The sequence below is a fragment of the Heterocephalus glaber genome, unplaced genomic scaffold (assembly GCF_053883595.1).
Source record: "Heterocephalus glaber isolate CG9 unplaced genomic scaffold, H.glaber_assembly_v1.0 deba00001572, whole genome shotgun sequence".
Lineage (NCBI taxonomy): Eukaryota > Metazoa > Chordata > Mammalia > Rodentia > Bathyergidae > Heterocephalus > Heterocephalus glaber.
Window position 1 is genome coordinate 21,236,590 of NW_028258357.1, and position 15,093 is coordinate 21,251,682.

The 15,093-nt window shown below is 45.7% G+C and overlaps 1 protein-coding gene and 1 pseudogene across 3 annotated transcripts in view; one reads left to right on the top strand and one right to left on the bottom strand.

Annotated features, from left to right (window-relative positions):
* Positions 1-4,303: 4,303 nt before the first annotated feature.
* Slc41a2 (solute carrier family 41 member 2) overlaps positions 4,304-15,093 on the bottom strand; it is a 103,458-nt gene continuing 92,668 nt past the window's right edge. For all 3 annotated transcript variants that reach the window (XM_087192737.1, XM_087192736.1, XM_087192738.1), the window contains one exon: positions 4,304-7,579. In XM_087192737.1, coding sequence (XP_087048863.1) covers positions 7,394-7,579 — 186 coding nt within the window. In that variant the 3' untranslated portion in view covers positions 4,304-7,393. The remainder of the gene's footprint in view (positions 7,580-15,093) is intronic.
* Positions 12,696-13,255, top strand: LOC147823618 (M-phase phosphoprotein 6 pseudogene; annotated as a pseudogene).

Sequence of the window (15,093 nt, forward strand, 5' to 3'; positions counted from 1 at the left end):
GCCCTGCATCCGGGGCTCCGCGCCTGCAGCTCCAACCGACCTCACCTGGAAACGAGTTTTAAATTCCAGAAGGTTCCCAAGAGCCAAATTGATTTTGCCATGTGCTGAATCCCACCCTGGATCCGCGCTAAGAAAATGCAGTGCGGGCGTCGTGGTGGGTGCTGCAGTAAAGCGAGCCCAGGAGCGCGGGCCGCGTGCAACCCGCTGCTTCCACGAGGGAGCAGAGCGCCGGGCATTTGGGCACAAGGAGCCCTGGGTTCCGGGGAGGGGCAGAGTTGGACGGCGCCAGCCCGCGGTAAGCCCGGAGTGTGGGGCGATCGGGGCCACCCGGAAGGGCTGTCCGAGGAAGCTAACGGAGGCTGCCAGCCTGTGCGGCTCAGGACAGGCGAGGAAAGGCGGTTCTGGGCCCGGGCTCTCCCCAGGCGTTCTTCCCGGCGTCATTTGGAGCCCAGGTGGAGAAAGCTCACATTCTTAAAGCACTGGGTGCTCATACTAAACAGACCAAAATGTTAATTTTTAAATGCATATTATTGAATTGAATGTTTGAATATAATAACTGAATGATTATAATTTGGGCTGAAGAATCCATAATCACATCAGCCACAGAAAAGTTTAGGAAGTCTCTTGATGGGCTGTTGTTTCTTTTTGTGGGTGCTGAGGGTGGAGCCTGGTGTCCTGGGCCTGCTAGGCCAGCGCTCTACCACTGAGCCTCTGCCTGGCCCGTTTCGGCGTTTTCATAGATCAGATTCATTCCATAATGGTTTCGTATACAGTACTCTTCATACACTATGTCATGAGTATTTTTTCTAAATCCACTGACCGCGGAATGGTGTATATACAATACCCATCCTTCCTTTGACCTTCATGCCCATTTCAAGTGAAATGTCTCAAACTGAAAATCGCTGCAGTCTACATGCTGATTACCCCAGGACAGATTTCTAAAGTGGTGTCAATAGGTCGAAGAATACATTTTTTAAAAACAAATTCTCCTGAAAATTTTTAAATAGGTTATAAATACACAGGGATCAAAACCAAAATGCTCTGAGGCACGTACACGACAAATCCTAGCCTGCTCCCTGGGCCCTATGACTTTCTCATGTTTGCTTCAAAGGAGAATATTTTATACTCTGTGCCCCACTGTATGTTTTCTGCCTTACTGTGTGTCCTGGAGGTTTCAAATGTTCCAGTTTGGAAATGTATTTCTTACCCTTTTGCCTCCATTTGTACACTGCTGTTGTGTGGATGGAATGTAGTTTGAACTACTAGGCCCCCGGCATTGTTCTCCATCTTTTGCTGTTACAAACAAGGCTATAATGAACTGCCTCAAAGTGTGTCAGTAGGTGTGTCTGGGGCATTTGTGGGGTGGATTCCCTGCACGGCGGCCCAGCTCCAGTTGTGTATTCTTTTTTTTTTTTTTTTCAGGTGTGTATTCTTGAGGGGCCCTATCCTCATTAGCAATTTGACTTTCAAATGTTTTATAAAATTCTTGAGCCCATGTGCTGTGATTTATTGATAAAGTTTTAATAAAATGGTAGAAGAGAGATACATATGCATTTGAGTATTATCCAATAAGGGCAAATGGCGATTCTTCAGAGTGTCCGGGTGCCATCTTTGTATTTGTTATTGTCAGATGTGTTGTTCCTGGCTAATTTCAAATCTTCTGCTGCAAGACAAAGGTACCGACGCTGTAATTACGAGCAGTACCATAGCTGTTCAGAATATACTGGCATTAAAATGGTACAGGTTTTCTTGCACATTTTCTCTTTTTTTGGTACCGGGGATCAAACTGGGGACCTTTCGCTTATGAGGCAGGTGGTGGAACCGCTGAGCTAAATCCCCGGTCCTCTTGCACATTTTCTTAATGCCGTTCAAATCATGCTGCTTGCATCATTACTTGTGTTGCTGGGCCACTGGGGGCGCTGGTCCCAGTGTTGAGTCTCGGTTGTTGCTGGGCTTTGTGAAGGCTGGTTCACCCGGCACTTGCAGAAAAATAGGAACAGTAATTTGTGCTTTGGTCAGGTCCATTTAGATTTGCCGTTTGGAATTCTACAGCATAAATGTAGAACAGTCTTCTGACGAGTCTCCTCTTGAACTTCCGGTTGTGACGGAGCGCATCCCTGCCTTCTGCGCAGTCACCAGTAGGGAGATGGGAGGGACCAGGAGCAGGGAATCATGGTCCCCTCTGCCCAGCGACTCCCTGCCCTCCTTCAGCTTGCCCCTGAGAAAGCTCGACATCACCATAGCAACCAGGGGCGGGGACACTGATGGGAAGGACCGCCTGGGGGACTGCCCGACAGGCACAGAGCTGGAGCAGGCTGGGGTGCCTGCCCCACCTGCCCCACCGTCCTCTGGACCAGACACAGCGTGCCAGCCAGAATGCAGGCGGGAGAGCCAGGCTGTCGGTGGCCAGGGCTCCAAACTCACCCTGTGTGACACGAGAGACACCCCCCCCCCCCGAGTCACCATGTGAGCATCCTCCCAGCCAGCGAGAAAGGTCGCCTACCTCCTCAGCTGCCTCGCTGGAACTAGAGATGGCCAGAGTCAGGACAACCCCCAAGCAACAAGTCTGTGGCACCTAGTTGTCCCCACACAAAGTGGGAAGGGTAAGAGGCTCTGGAAAGGGACAAATTCTGTCAGGCCTGGCTTGTGCCCACCTGGATGGTGATTATGGAACCGTGAGGAAGGCGCTCTGGCGTCCGGGGACCACAGTGGGCCTGCTGCGTCCTGCCCAACAGTGCTGCTGACCCCAGCTGTCCGGGGCCTGGGAAGACCTGGAAACACAAGGCAAGGCATCCACTCTTTTGGGCAGACTCAGGGCATGTGTGGGCCCGAGAGCAGAGGTGCTAGGCTTTGCAGGCTGCGTCCTTGGGGAAGGGAAGCACTTGAGAGTATGTGAGCAGTCAGTGCCGCTGCCCGCTAATAGAACCTCCTCACAGAAGCAGGCAGCCCTCAACTTGGCCACTGGCTGTTGTCTGCCAAATTCTGCTGTAAATCATGTAGCAGAGGGCCCGGTGCAGCCCTCACTTGCCTGGTCGAGGGTGGTGGTGGTGGGATACAAGCTCCGTTGGTTAGTGCACTGGCAACCTGCCCAGAGCTTTTATCATTCTTTTCTAACGCTGGTGATTCAGTCCCTCTCCCTGCAGCCTTGCCGAGCAAGATTTTATCCAATTTTGAGTTTTTGCCTGATTTTAACTAGCATTTTAGTTTGAGAGGTTTGAACATCTATTGTCTAAGAACTGTCCTCCCTTTGCTGGTTTACTATTGACCTATTGGTCTTCTCTTTCTGATATATGGAAATTCTTTGTGCAAGATTAGCCTTAATGTGTGTCCTGTAGCTGTCGGATCAGTGGTCTACAGATGTCAGGGTACACGGTAGTGCTGTTCAAATGCCTGTGATCCTCAGAAGGTGTCCAAGGGGAGCTGTCCAGCAGGCACTGGGAAACACAGATATGGAATGCATTTTTTTGGAAACAGGGTCTATTAGTTCAGGCTGGCCTTAAATTCACTATGTAGCCCAAGCTGGCTTCAAACTTGTGGTGATCCTCCTGCCTCAGCTTCTTGAGTGCTGGGATTACAGGCATGTGCCACCACACCGGACTGGAATGCATTTAAAAGGCTGGAACTGAAGTAGATTTGGGACAGTACAGCTGATGCTCATAACAACGTCGAGGGAGAGCAATGGAGCCCTTCAGCACCCCAACCTTTAGAAATGGAGATAAGGAACTACCAGAAAAGCAAGCTAGGCACCTTGCAGGAAGGCAGGGAAGAAAGCAAAGGTGGACTTCAAGGAGTCAGGAGACTGCCACATGCCTCACAGACTAAGGTGAGACTTCCTGTTGGGCACCAGTCCTTGATTTGGCAACATGGAGCCTGCTGGCGGCCTTGACAGGTGTACTCTCAGGGAAGCAGTGGAGACAAATGCCTGTTCTCCCAGAAACACCTGGGGAAATTCAGCAGGCTGCGAGGCAGTGAGGGTCAACATGATGGCTGAGGTTACAGCTGCAGACTAGCCTGGGTGGTCGTGCTCTCCATGAGCCACACACAGCCGTGCAGGTGTGGGCAGAGGGTTATCCAGGGCTGACGTCCTGTCCCACACGCATGAAGCAGTCGGCTGTGGGATGGACCGACGAGCGAGGACTGCAGGCAGGAAGGCAACGGACTGGAGGTCCAGGTATGACCAGTGCCCTATTCATTATACTTCCTGAGAACAACCCAAAAGCATATCAGCCCGTCTCTTCTGGGACACTGACACATATGCCTGATGCTCTGTAGTTCATCAAGAAGCAAGCACAGACAGCCGGGGTTGATATTTCTTAAATTTTATTTGCATTTACAACAATTCACAGGTGACAGGAGCCCATCATACATGGGCAGACCTAACCACAGATCCATCCGAAGGTGAGGAAGCCCCAGTGCTGAGGGCCTGAAGGGCACAGACCTGGCTGCCCACCGATGGCCCCAGGTGCAACTCTGTGATGTCCACCAGAAGATTCTTTACCTTAAATTTCTATTTTATCAGGTTCCAAGTAGCTTTATTTTTGAAAAAAATATTTGATGGGCAAAAATTAAAAATATGACTTAAAAAGAGCTTATATGTAAATAAGGAGATAAATTAGTAAAAGAAAGAATTTTGGAAAGCACGAGTTTTTATATAGAATAAAAATAAATACTGTTAGTTTGCATTATTATAAGACTGACAATAAATTATTTTTATGGGCAAATGAAGGAAATCATCTTATTGTTTAGGAACTTACATGAAGGCTTTCAAGATACCAGTAATAATTTTTAAAGGAATCTATATCCCTTTATAATTAATTTAGCTAATTAGTGACTGATTTTTTTCATTCTTTTTTTCCCTACTTCATGCCTTTTAGACATTTGTTACTGTAACCAAGGCTGAGTTGTGAATGAGAAAGGAGATAAAATTCATTCATCCCGGTTCTCATCACCTATGGCAAAGGGCAAGATCTGGGAAGAATGGTGGCAAATAGAAGTTCTCAGAAATAAGGCATCGCTCTTTATTCCAACTTTTTTGTTATAAAAGTGAAAAATATTTTAGAAAATAAAATGAAGTATTTAATAAAATATTTTCATTATTTTGCTTATGTTTCCCTCGATCTTAGGAACATGAGTAACTTAAGAGTTGGCTGGACTCACCATCAAGTTGAACTTGAGGGAGCCTCTAACACACATTGGGAAGATGTGGTAATATTCCAGATAGGAAAACCCTGTGTCTCCAGTTGGCTGCTCTGTGCATGTGGGGCCACGGATGTGTCACACAGACCCAAGGCCAGGCCTTTCGGGAGTTCACAGGTGGGTCACTGTGTAGCTGCACAACCCGAATGCACAACCTCTCTGTTTCCATTTCCTCTGCTGCAGAATGGACAGGAACAGTTATGTGGCCCACGCCCGAGATGTGGCTATGAACATAAACTCTGCAATGCATCTAGCAAGCTTCACAACACAGAACACACGGCACTGCAGGGGCTGGTAAGCGCTTCCAAACTGTGGCCTAGTCAACAGAAATCACTGAGAAATGAAAATGGCGATGAACACAGAGCCCAAATGTAAGCAAGGAATTTACAAGTGCTTTACAATAAAACCAAAGACATTATTCATGGAGTTTTTAAAAAATAAATCTCTGCAGCTAAATATTTCTCAACTTAAATGTAATCATTTTTTCTTTTACAAAAATGTTCACTACATGACACTGTAACTCTCCAAAGGAGAAATTCCATAATTAGTTCAGTCTCTGCCTTAAAAGTTTCACTATAAGGCAGAAGAATGCAATAATTAAAGTTTAAAAATAAGCAAAAATATATAACTCTAAACCACAGACCCTTATTTTAAAAAGCTTAATAAGGGTAATTCCCCAATATATTTATAAACATCCAACTAATACTAACTGGCAACTTAAACCACAATAATCAAAGGTGATGTGCATTTTTATTTCCTTATCAGTTTAAATTATTAAATATCTAATGGTCTTGGGAGATTGCACTGTGTTTTATTTATTTATTTGGTACCAGGGATTGAACTCGGAACCTTGTGCTTGTGAGGCAGGCAGTGGGACCACTGAGCTAAATCCTCAGCCCTGCACTGTGTTTTAAAAACTGAAGGATACGTGATATGAAAAGGCTTACCTACTGAACAGCGGGGATGTTGCTCAAGGTGTTTAGAACACACACCCCTGAGACAGCAGTGTGTGCAGCAAGGTCCTACGGCCTCACCAGCCTGTGATGAAGGCGACATGGGCAGATGTGAGCCCTCGCTGAGGTGACCCGCCGACTTCTCTCTTCAAGGGCACATGATGAGCTCCTCTATGAAAGCCGAGGAACCACTTGCTCATTCTAAGTCTGGTGCCTGGATTATATTACATGGTACAGCTTTTTGTAAAATAAGAACTACTAATTATAGTAGGTAACAAATACCAAATTCTGGTCAGTAACAAAATTTTGGGACCAAATGACCAAAGTATATTAATAAAATGTGCTTAAGAATAACTCTACACTGCTTTTATTCCAAGATTACTGATCTTTACCATCAGCAATCCAAGATCCAGTTCTTCACAGAAAGCTCCTCTCACAGTCTCTCTCCCATGTGTGCATACGTGCGTGAATACACGCACATACACAGTTTCTCATACCATCTTGTCTCCACAAATGACACTTGGGCTATCTATCTTCTGTTTTTGACTCTGAAGTGTTTTGAAAAAAGCAACATTTTTTCTAAAAAATCAAAGATCAGAAATGGCCCACTGGTTTCCAGGTCTCTCAAGATGGCTCTGTTTACAGGTAGCCTGGTGAGAACTGGAAGAGTTGAAATTAAATTAGCATTGGTACAGGGTACTTTTACATGCAAGTGAGAATGAGCTCATTGTATGGTCAGTAGAACATATTTGAGTGATTGGTAAATTTATCCTCAGCCAGCATCGAGGTGGGCATAAGTAAAACTGAAAAGCCTGGCTGGGTGCCTTTCATTTGCTAGTATGCCTGCAGTTCAATATACCTGTAAGACACAAAAGGCTAACCTCGAGCTCCATTTCCTCTAACTTTGCATTATAACTTAAATAATAATGAAGTCCATTTCTACCATGTCTGTGGTTTCAAAATTATTCATTGTAAACATCCTATATTCTTTCCTACTTGAGTTTGTAGCTATGTCTATGTCAAATTATTTATTCTATAAAAAGCAGCACAAATATTGTTCATTCTGGTTTCAGCACAAATTCCTTAAAAAATGTTAAGGCCATTTAATGGAGTCAGGGCCCCCGCAAGATCACCCTGCAGAAGTCAGCCAATGACTTCTGACTTTGTAGAGTAATGAAAAAGAGCCAGAGCGGCTGTCTTGTGCTCTCCTCCTCGGAAGCGCAGAGCTGCCTGCAGGGGGTTTCTTAGTCTCCCACGTCTCCATCTCGATCTCCAATGAGCCACAGGAAATGGAAGCTCAAGGCTAACAAAGCCGTGCCCAGCAGGTCCCCCAGGGCCGTCAGGTAGGGGATAGAGAAGCTGTCCGGGTCCTTTCCTTTCCTCCAGAAGTGGTGGACCATCCAGTCTGCGATCCACAGCAAGGTGAACACCTGCAAGACAATGCTGTCAGCCAGGTTGCCCACAGGCTCAGCCCACCACATGGCCAGGAGCCCAAGCCCTGGAGTTCTGAAGGAATGGCATACGCCCTTCCAGAGAAGAGAGGTGTAACAGACCAGAAGTCTTCTTTTCCCAAGAAAAGACGGCACATACATCAGAGGTTCTTAACATTTTCGTCCACTTCTCACATGTGCTTCTCATCTCAGCCAGGCTCCCATCACAACAGTCCTTACACTGTGGTGCTTCGGTGCCCAAACTCGATTCTTTCCATGATTCTGGTTGCCAACGGAGTTGGACGAGAACCAAATCAAATTCAATGGTCAGGGTCAGTGTGGAGCTTATGGGGAAATTTGATTCCATTCTCATCCAATTCGGTTTGCAGCCAGAATTGTGGAAAGAATTGAGCTCATGAACCAAGGCACCACTATATTCAACAACACCACACAGCTTCCACACCACCATGATGTTTGTTTTTCTCTGTGTGGTAAACTTGTGAAAGAGTAAGACAGGAAGAAGGGAATAAAATTGAAAAATGAGTGATTCAACAGTCTCTCCCTGCAAGCATAGCGAATGAAGTGGAGAAGGAAAACTGAGTACTCAGGAGTTAATAAGGCCATCTGTGGCTTGGCAGACTGGCAGTGCCAGGGTAAGAGCAGCAGCAGCAGGTGAGTGCACTGTGGCCCGAGGGCACCTGTGCACATGGACATGGGCAGACAGCCGGGGTCTGAAAGGGCTATTCCAATGCCACGACGATACATGTAAGCACTTCTGGGATATCAAATATGGAGAGGTCTGTGAAGCCCTGAACCTTAGATCACATAAATGTTTTCCTTTGATCTATTTAGGTAGGAGGATTCCCTCCCTAATTTTCACATCCCAGAAGCAGTAAGGGAGTGTGGCACTAGAGAGGTTCCGGCACAGTGGTGAAGAGCACCTATTACCTACTAACTGGCTGTGGCAAGTGAAAGTCTCTGACTGTCTCTCCAAATGAACTTTAGGGGCAGTAACGGTGTCTGAGCCTCGACAATGCAGACTCATGAGTCAGCTCCCCGCACACATGCAATGTGCAGCAGGCTCTGCCATGAGATGACAGCTGCCTCAGTGATACGTGGCACATGCAGGAGGACGCCCATGTAGGTGCAGAGTCTGCCCCTGCATCTGTCACCCTTCACTGTCCTGGCAGGTGGGTTGGGGCTGAGGCTATTGTGTTAGCTCTGTCACCTGTACCAGGCAGGTGACCACCTGTCCAGGGGACACTGGCTTCAGTGTGGGCTTCAAGTGCCTTTGGACACCTGTTAGAGCTGTACCCTAGGGCCCACTGTCTTTTGCATGAGGCTGGTTCTTCCTTAGGGTTTCTTGCCAAAGACTGCTTTGGGATCACACAAAGTTTAATTGGGACCATGGAATGTTAGGAAGAATCCTGAACTTGGATGTTATAAGATCTGGATTTGGGTGAGTTCTTACCACTGAGCTCACATTTCCTCATTCAAAGAAAACAAATACAATAGGGCTCGGTGCCTGGCCAGCGTGCTTTGTGGTGATTAGCCAGGGCGTTGGTAAAGAGGCAGTGGGACTCCAGGTTCCATCGACAAAGGCATGAGTTGTGACAGTCCCCACCACATGGCAGCTGCTCCTGTTATGGGTGTTGTTTGAGAGGGATGTTCGCCTTTCTGTCTTCAGTGCTTATAAAGTGGCCAGATAGAAAGAAGCCACCAGCAACTGCTGAAGGGATGAGAATGAGCTGGAGACTGTTTCCTATGAGGGCAGCTGGCCAGGAGAGCCTGTGTGTCAGGGGGTCCTGATGGAGAGCCTAGAGAACAGCAACAGGTGATGGAGCCCCAAGCAGCATGAGCAGAGAGTGGGGCTTCCGGTTCACAACATCCACTCAGCTCCCCAGGGATGGGGTCCCAGGGCCTCGGGGAAACATGTCCTGGCAGCGCAGGGCAGTCTAAGCAGGAGGATCCCACAGAGGAGCTGGCTGCTCTAAAAGTATGTCCTCTGCTCACTGGAGGCACCTGCTTTGGAGCCCTGCTCCCAGACCCAGGCGCCCTCAGGAGCCACCAAGACATGCTGCCTTAGGAGCCAGAGCCCACTTGTGACCAGCGGTGCCTCACAGGGCAGAAGACAGGTCCCCCAGAGTCCTGCGGCATCAGGACAGCAGCTGCCATGGCCTCCAGCCGAGACCTGCCCACGTGTGCCCAGTGGGGGTTGGGAGGGTGCCCTCCCCAGCTTCGGAGAACAGGTTCCAGCATCCAGCATGGGCCTCCTCCCCAGCCTGGGAACTGCAGCTGCCTCCACTCGCTCGGCCTGACCCTGGGGACCTGGAAGAGCCCCTCTGTGTTCTCTCACTTCACAGTGTCACTAGCAGCACCACGTGCCTCATCCCCGCTGCATCCAGGGTGTTGCCTAGGGACTTCTACAGATACCAAGCCATCAGCCCCAACACCACCAGCACTTGGCCCCAGGTCCTGGTAAGGGTCTCCCTCACTGCTGTACCACAGGCCCAAGCATCACCTGCAGCTGCCCGGAAGACCTGGGGACATCACCTCCACTAGCCATGGCCTTCGGACCACATACCCTGAGATCCGGAGGCGGGATCATCTGGGTCTCCTGGGTCCATGAAGGCAGCTAACAGCACCGCAGGCCCAGAACCACCCTGAGTCACTCCCCAGCAGGGTGTCCTAAAGCCTCCTTTTGTGTTCTAAAGCCTCATGTCCACATCACCAGGCCACAGACTCAGCACCACCTGTGCTCACCTGGGGAGCTGGGAGAGGCCCCACCCCACTGGGCACCAGCTGGGTCTCCTCATTCGCCTTGGGGGCCCTGGGGAAGGTCTCCGCACAGCTGTGTCACCTGCAGGGACCTGGAGGCAGACATCGCCTCCTCACACACCACCGAGACTGTCAGCTGCCACCGTACCGGCACCAGCAATGTGGCTGCGTGGAGCCAGAGACAGCTACAGAGGCCACATCTACTGCAGGCCAAGCAACAACCTCCACTGACTGCTGCAGCCCACTGAAGACTGACGCCCCCACCAGCACCGAAGGGAAGGGACCACAGTGACCACACTTTGACCTTCCCTACAAACGAGTCCGAAGCACCTCCAGCTGACATCCTGGGTCCCAACTAAACGACAGCTTCATTCCTTCCAAAAGCTACTGCATACAACTGGAAGAAATGAATGTTAAGCCAGGTGTGGTGGCGAATGTCTGTAATCCTAGCACTCTGGGAGGCTGAGGCAGGAGGATCAAGAGTTCAAGCCCAGAATGGACAACTCAGTGGCTTAGGGAAACCTAGTCTCAAAATAAAAATTTAAAGAAGGGCTGGGGAGGTAGCTCAGTGCAAAGGCCCTGGGATTCAGTCTCCAGTAACACACACACACACAAAAGAATATTACAGCAGATGCACACCCATTAATATAAGGATGTAAGAAACATGAAAGGAAACATGACAGCTCTAAAGAAAATCAGTAATTCTCCAGATGTAGATCCTAATTTGAAGAAAGTCTATAAAATTAAATTCTGAAAAATTTAAAATAATGATCATAAGGAAATCCAGTGAGCTGTAACAGAATAGAGTAATAATACAAAGAAAGGAGAAAAACAATTCAGAATATGAATGAGAAATTCAGCAAAGAGAATTTGGAAAGAAGAAACAATCCGAAATCTTGTAAATAAAGACTTCAATCAGTGAAATGTATATTACAATAGAGAGCTTCTGCAACAGACTCGGATAAGCAGAAGAAAAAAATTTCTGAACCTGGATCACATCACCCTGCAGGTGTGCAGGCCAGAGACCAGGAAGGAGAAGCCAGGGTTTGTACTGGAGATGAAACAAACGAAACAAAAGCACACCGAACAACTCCCTTGGAACTAACATTTTTAGTGCACTGCAAACAATCCATGCACTGAAAGCAACCAAAATGCTGTACTGAACACAAACCTTGTCTTTTCAGACAGATCAGGACCTGGCAGCAGAGTGAGGCCCACTCAGGGCAGAGGGAAATGAGGGCACAGAGGGCACAGGACTGGAGTAGGCAGTAGGCCTCAAAAGGAGGCCTCTCTGAGCACCCTGGGCACCGCCTTGCTGGGCACAGACCCACTGAGTGCTCCTGCTCTGGCAGGCAGGCAGGCAGGACTTCCACAGACGCTGAGACACCATGCCTTCTGCACCAGAGGCCTGCCCAAGGAGAAGGGGTGAGAGGGGCTGCAGGCTGGGGCGCTGTGCAGGGGAGAAAGTCTCCCCAGGAAACGCCCCAACCACAAGGTGACTGTGCGTGGATTTGAGGCCAGCACCAAATGACCTGTGTGGTTTGCACAACCTCAAACTCAGTGTTTTAAGTTGTCCTTAGGCTGACAGTGGCCCCAGGCCCTGGGATAAAGCAATAAAACTACTCTCTGAAGCAAAGGCCCCTCAACCTAGGCTTCCAGGAGCTTCCATGATTACAAATACAAAGGGAGACACACTGCACAACCCCACTTAGATGTGGAAGTGAAAACAAGCTGAACTCACAGAAGCATAGAAGCAGGGGGCTGGGGGCAAGTATGATTGAGACGCTCAACAAAGAATACAAGATTTAGTTAGAAGGAGTGAGCTTGGGAGACCTATTATATAACATGGTGATAAAAGTTAACATACAGTACTTGAAAACCGCTTGGGGATTAGACTGTAAATGTTCTTACCACAGCACAGTAAATATGTAAGGTAGTGGATATGTTAAATAGCTTGATTTTTGGAGGGAACAGTATCAAGGATTGAATCCAGGGCCTTCATACAGCCTTTTTAAATTTTTTATTAGGAGACGGGGTTGCTAAGTTGCTAAGTGGCCCAGGCTGGGCTTGAACTTTTGATCCTCCTGCCTCAGCCTTCTAGAGGTTGGGATTACAGAGGCTTGCCATTATGCCCACCTAATCAACTAGAATTAGCTATTTCACAGTGTATAAATATATCAAAACATCAGATTGTATGTCATAAATATACACAATTACTATTTATCAATTTTTAAATTACTCTTTTAGCAGTTTTCAAGTCATAGCATTAGTTACTATGTTGTATAATAGATCTCCTGACTTATTTAAAAATAAAAAGCATTCGTTTTCTTTAAAAATAAATGGATATGGAACGCTGCCCCAGGCTGGAGCCAGCATGGTGGTGGAGCACAAGACCAAGTTGTCCAAGAACTTGCTACGCATGAAGTTCATGCAAAGAGGACTGGACTCAGAAACCAAGAAACAGCTAGAAGAGGAAGAAAAGAAGATCATTAGTGAAGAGCACTGGTATTTGGATTTGCCAGAGCTTAAAGAGAAAGAAAGTTTCATAATAGAAGAGCAGAGTTTCTTGTTATGTGAAGATCTTCTCTATGGAAGAATGTCATTCAGAGGATTTAATCCTGAAGTTGAGAAATTAATGCTTCAGATGAATGCAAAGAACAAAGCAGAGGAGCAAGAGAAAGATGAAACAGTAGAGCTTGATGTGTCAGATGAAGAAATGGCTAGAAGATATGAGACTTCGGTAGGGACAATTGGAAAAAAGTTTGCCAAGAAGAGAGACCATGCCAATTACGAAGGAGATGAAAATGGAAACATAAAACCAATTAAAACAAAGAAGATGTTCCTAAAGCCCCAAGATTAAAATGGATGCCTTCAAATACAGCTCAGGGATGCCTGTGAAAGCAGGGTATTTTGGAACTTATCCTGATGGTGTCTCTGTAGTTGCTAATATGTAATGTTCATTTGTAAAGAAATGTATAATTTTGGAAACATGCTGTTTTTGAAACAGATGTGTGGTAGATGTTATACATCCTTTTCCTAATGGTATTCATCAGGAATATATCTCCAGCCCTTGACCTTCAGGTGTACATAGGCACAGGGTTGCTTACTAAAGATTTTTTGACCTCGCATTTAAAAAAAATATATAGTTCTCCAGTCCCTGATACTGAATTGACTCCTACAAATTAATGCCAGTGTTTCATTTCCCCTTAATGTTTATATTTTGCTTTAAATTATTAATCATGTCAATCCAATTCATGCATTCATTTTGGAATCAAATGTCATGAGAATTTATTATATACTAATTCATCAAGAACAAACATAACTCTAGCCTGAAGCATTTGTATACTACCAGTTCATTGTCAGTTTAGGGTAGTAAGTTTTGTTGTTTAAGGCATTTAATTAAAAATTGTGCAATAAAAAAAGGATATGAACTCAGTGCCAACAGCTAGAATAGAGCAAATCAAAAAAGATACCAATAGCAAAAATAATAGAAAGCAGTATCAAATCTAGAAAGATTTCAAACATTGGGTAAATTTGGCAAAGAATATGAAATAAGTCTGCATCTTATTTATAAAGAAATAAGAAAAGCAATCATGACTATCAGAATTGAGAAAGGTAATATAACAAAATGAACAAATGAGTTAAGCAACTAGGACTTCTGAAAAGGGCAGAGGAGAAGGGAGTTCTTTTATAAGATTATACATTTTATTGTGTGAATTTTAAAATCTTACTTTGAGGGGTTGGAGGTATAACTTAGTGCTAAAACATGTGCTCACCATGCATAAGGCTGTGGGTTCAATCCCCACCACCAAGAAAACAAAATTTAAAAAATTTTTATTTAGGGAAGATAACCATAATATTCAAAACAATTCTCGAGTCCATGACAGAACAATGTTAAGACGTTCTACCCAAAAGAAGTTCTTATAATATGTTCCAGGAAATCTATACAATAATATTCACGGTCTTGATTTCTGATAGCCAAAAGCTAGAAACCAACTAAAATCCACTAAAATGAGTAAATAATTTATGGAATAGTCATATAATAAAATATTACAGAACAGTAAAACATAATATAGCAGTTACATGTATGAATGAATGCCAAGCAAAAGAAGAAAGCACTTAAACATACACTCAGTATGATTTTATTTTTTTCAGAAGTATGTTGAAATAAATGATATCCAAATATATGCAGCAAAATCATAAGGAAAAGGAGAAAGATGAGGACTTTAAGAATAAAAATTTCTTCTGGGAAAGAAAAAGGGACCCATAAGTGACTTCAAAAAGTATAGGAGTGTCTTGAACATAACAAAGACTTAAAAATTCTGAAAAGAAGACAATTCATTTTATTAGGAATACTGGAAGGGAACAAAAGGAAAGGGCAAAGAAACTGAGAAATATGAAATCAAGAAAATAGAACATGTGATGGTGTAGTCTAAAGCTATAGAACATGGAGGAAAGCAGAGCAGAGCTTGACACCTAACAGGAAGAAGCATGCGTAATTAATCTAATTAACATCTTGGAAAAAGCAGCCATGACAAGTGACAAGTGTGAAAGCCTAGACATAATCAACTTGGACTTTAGAAGGTTTGAGATATGGCATCACATACAGATTTGTAGATCTAATTACTGTCGCTGCTGAAATGCCAGCACACTAAGCACTCTGTTCTGAGTGAAGACCAAAAGCATGCTGATTTGTTAGGAGTCAGAGGCAAAAACATCTCTATTCAACTTGGCTA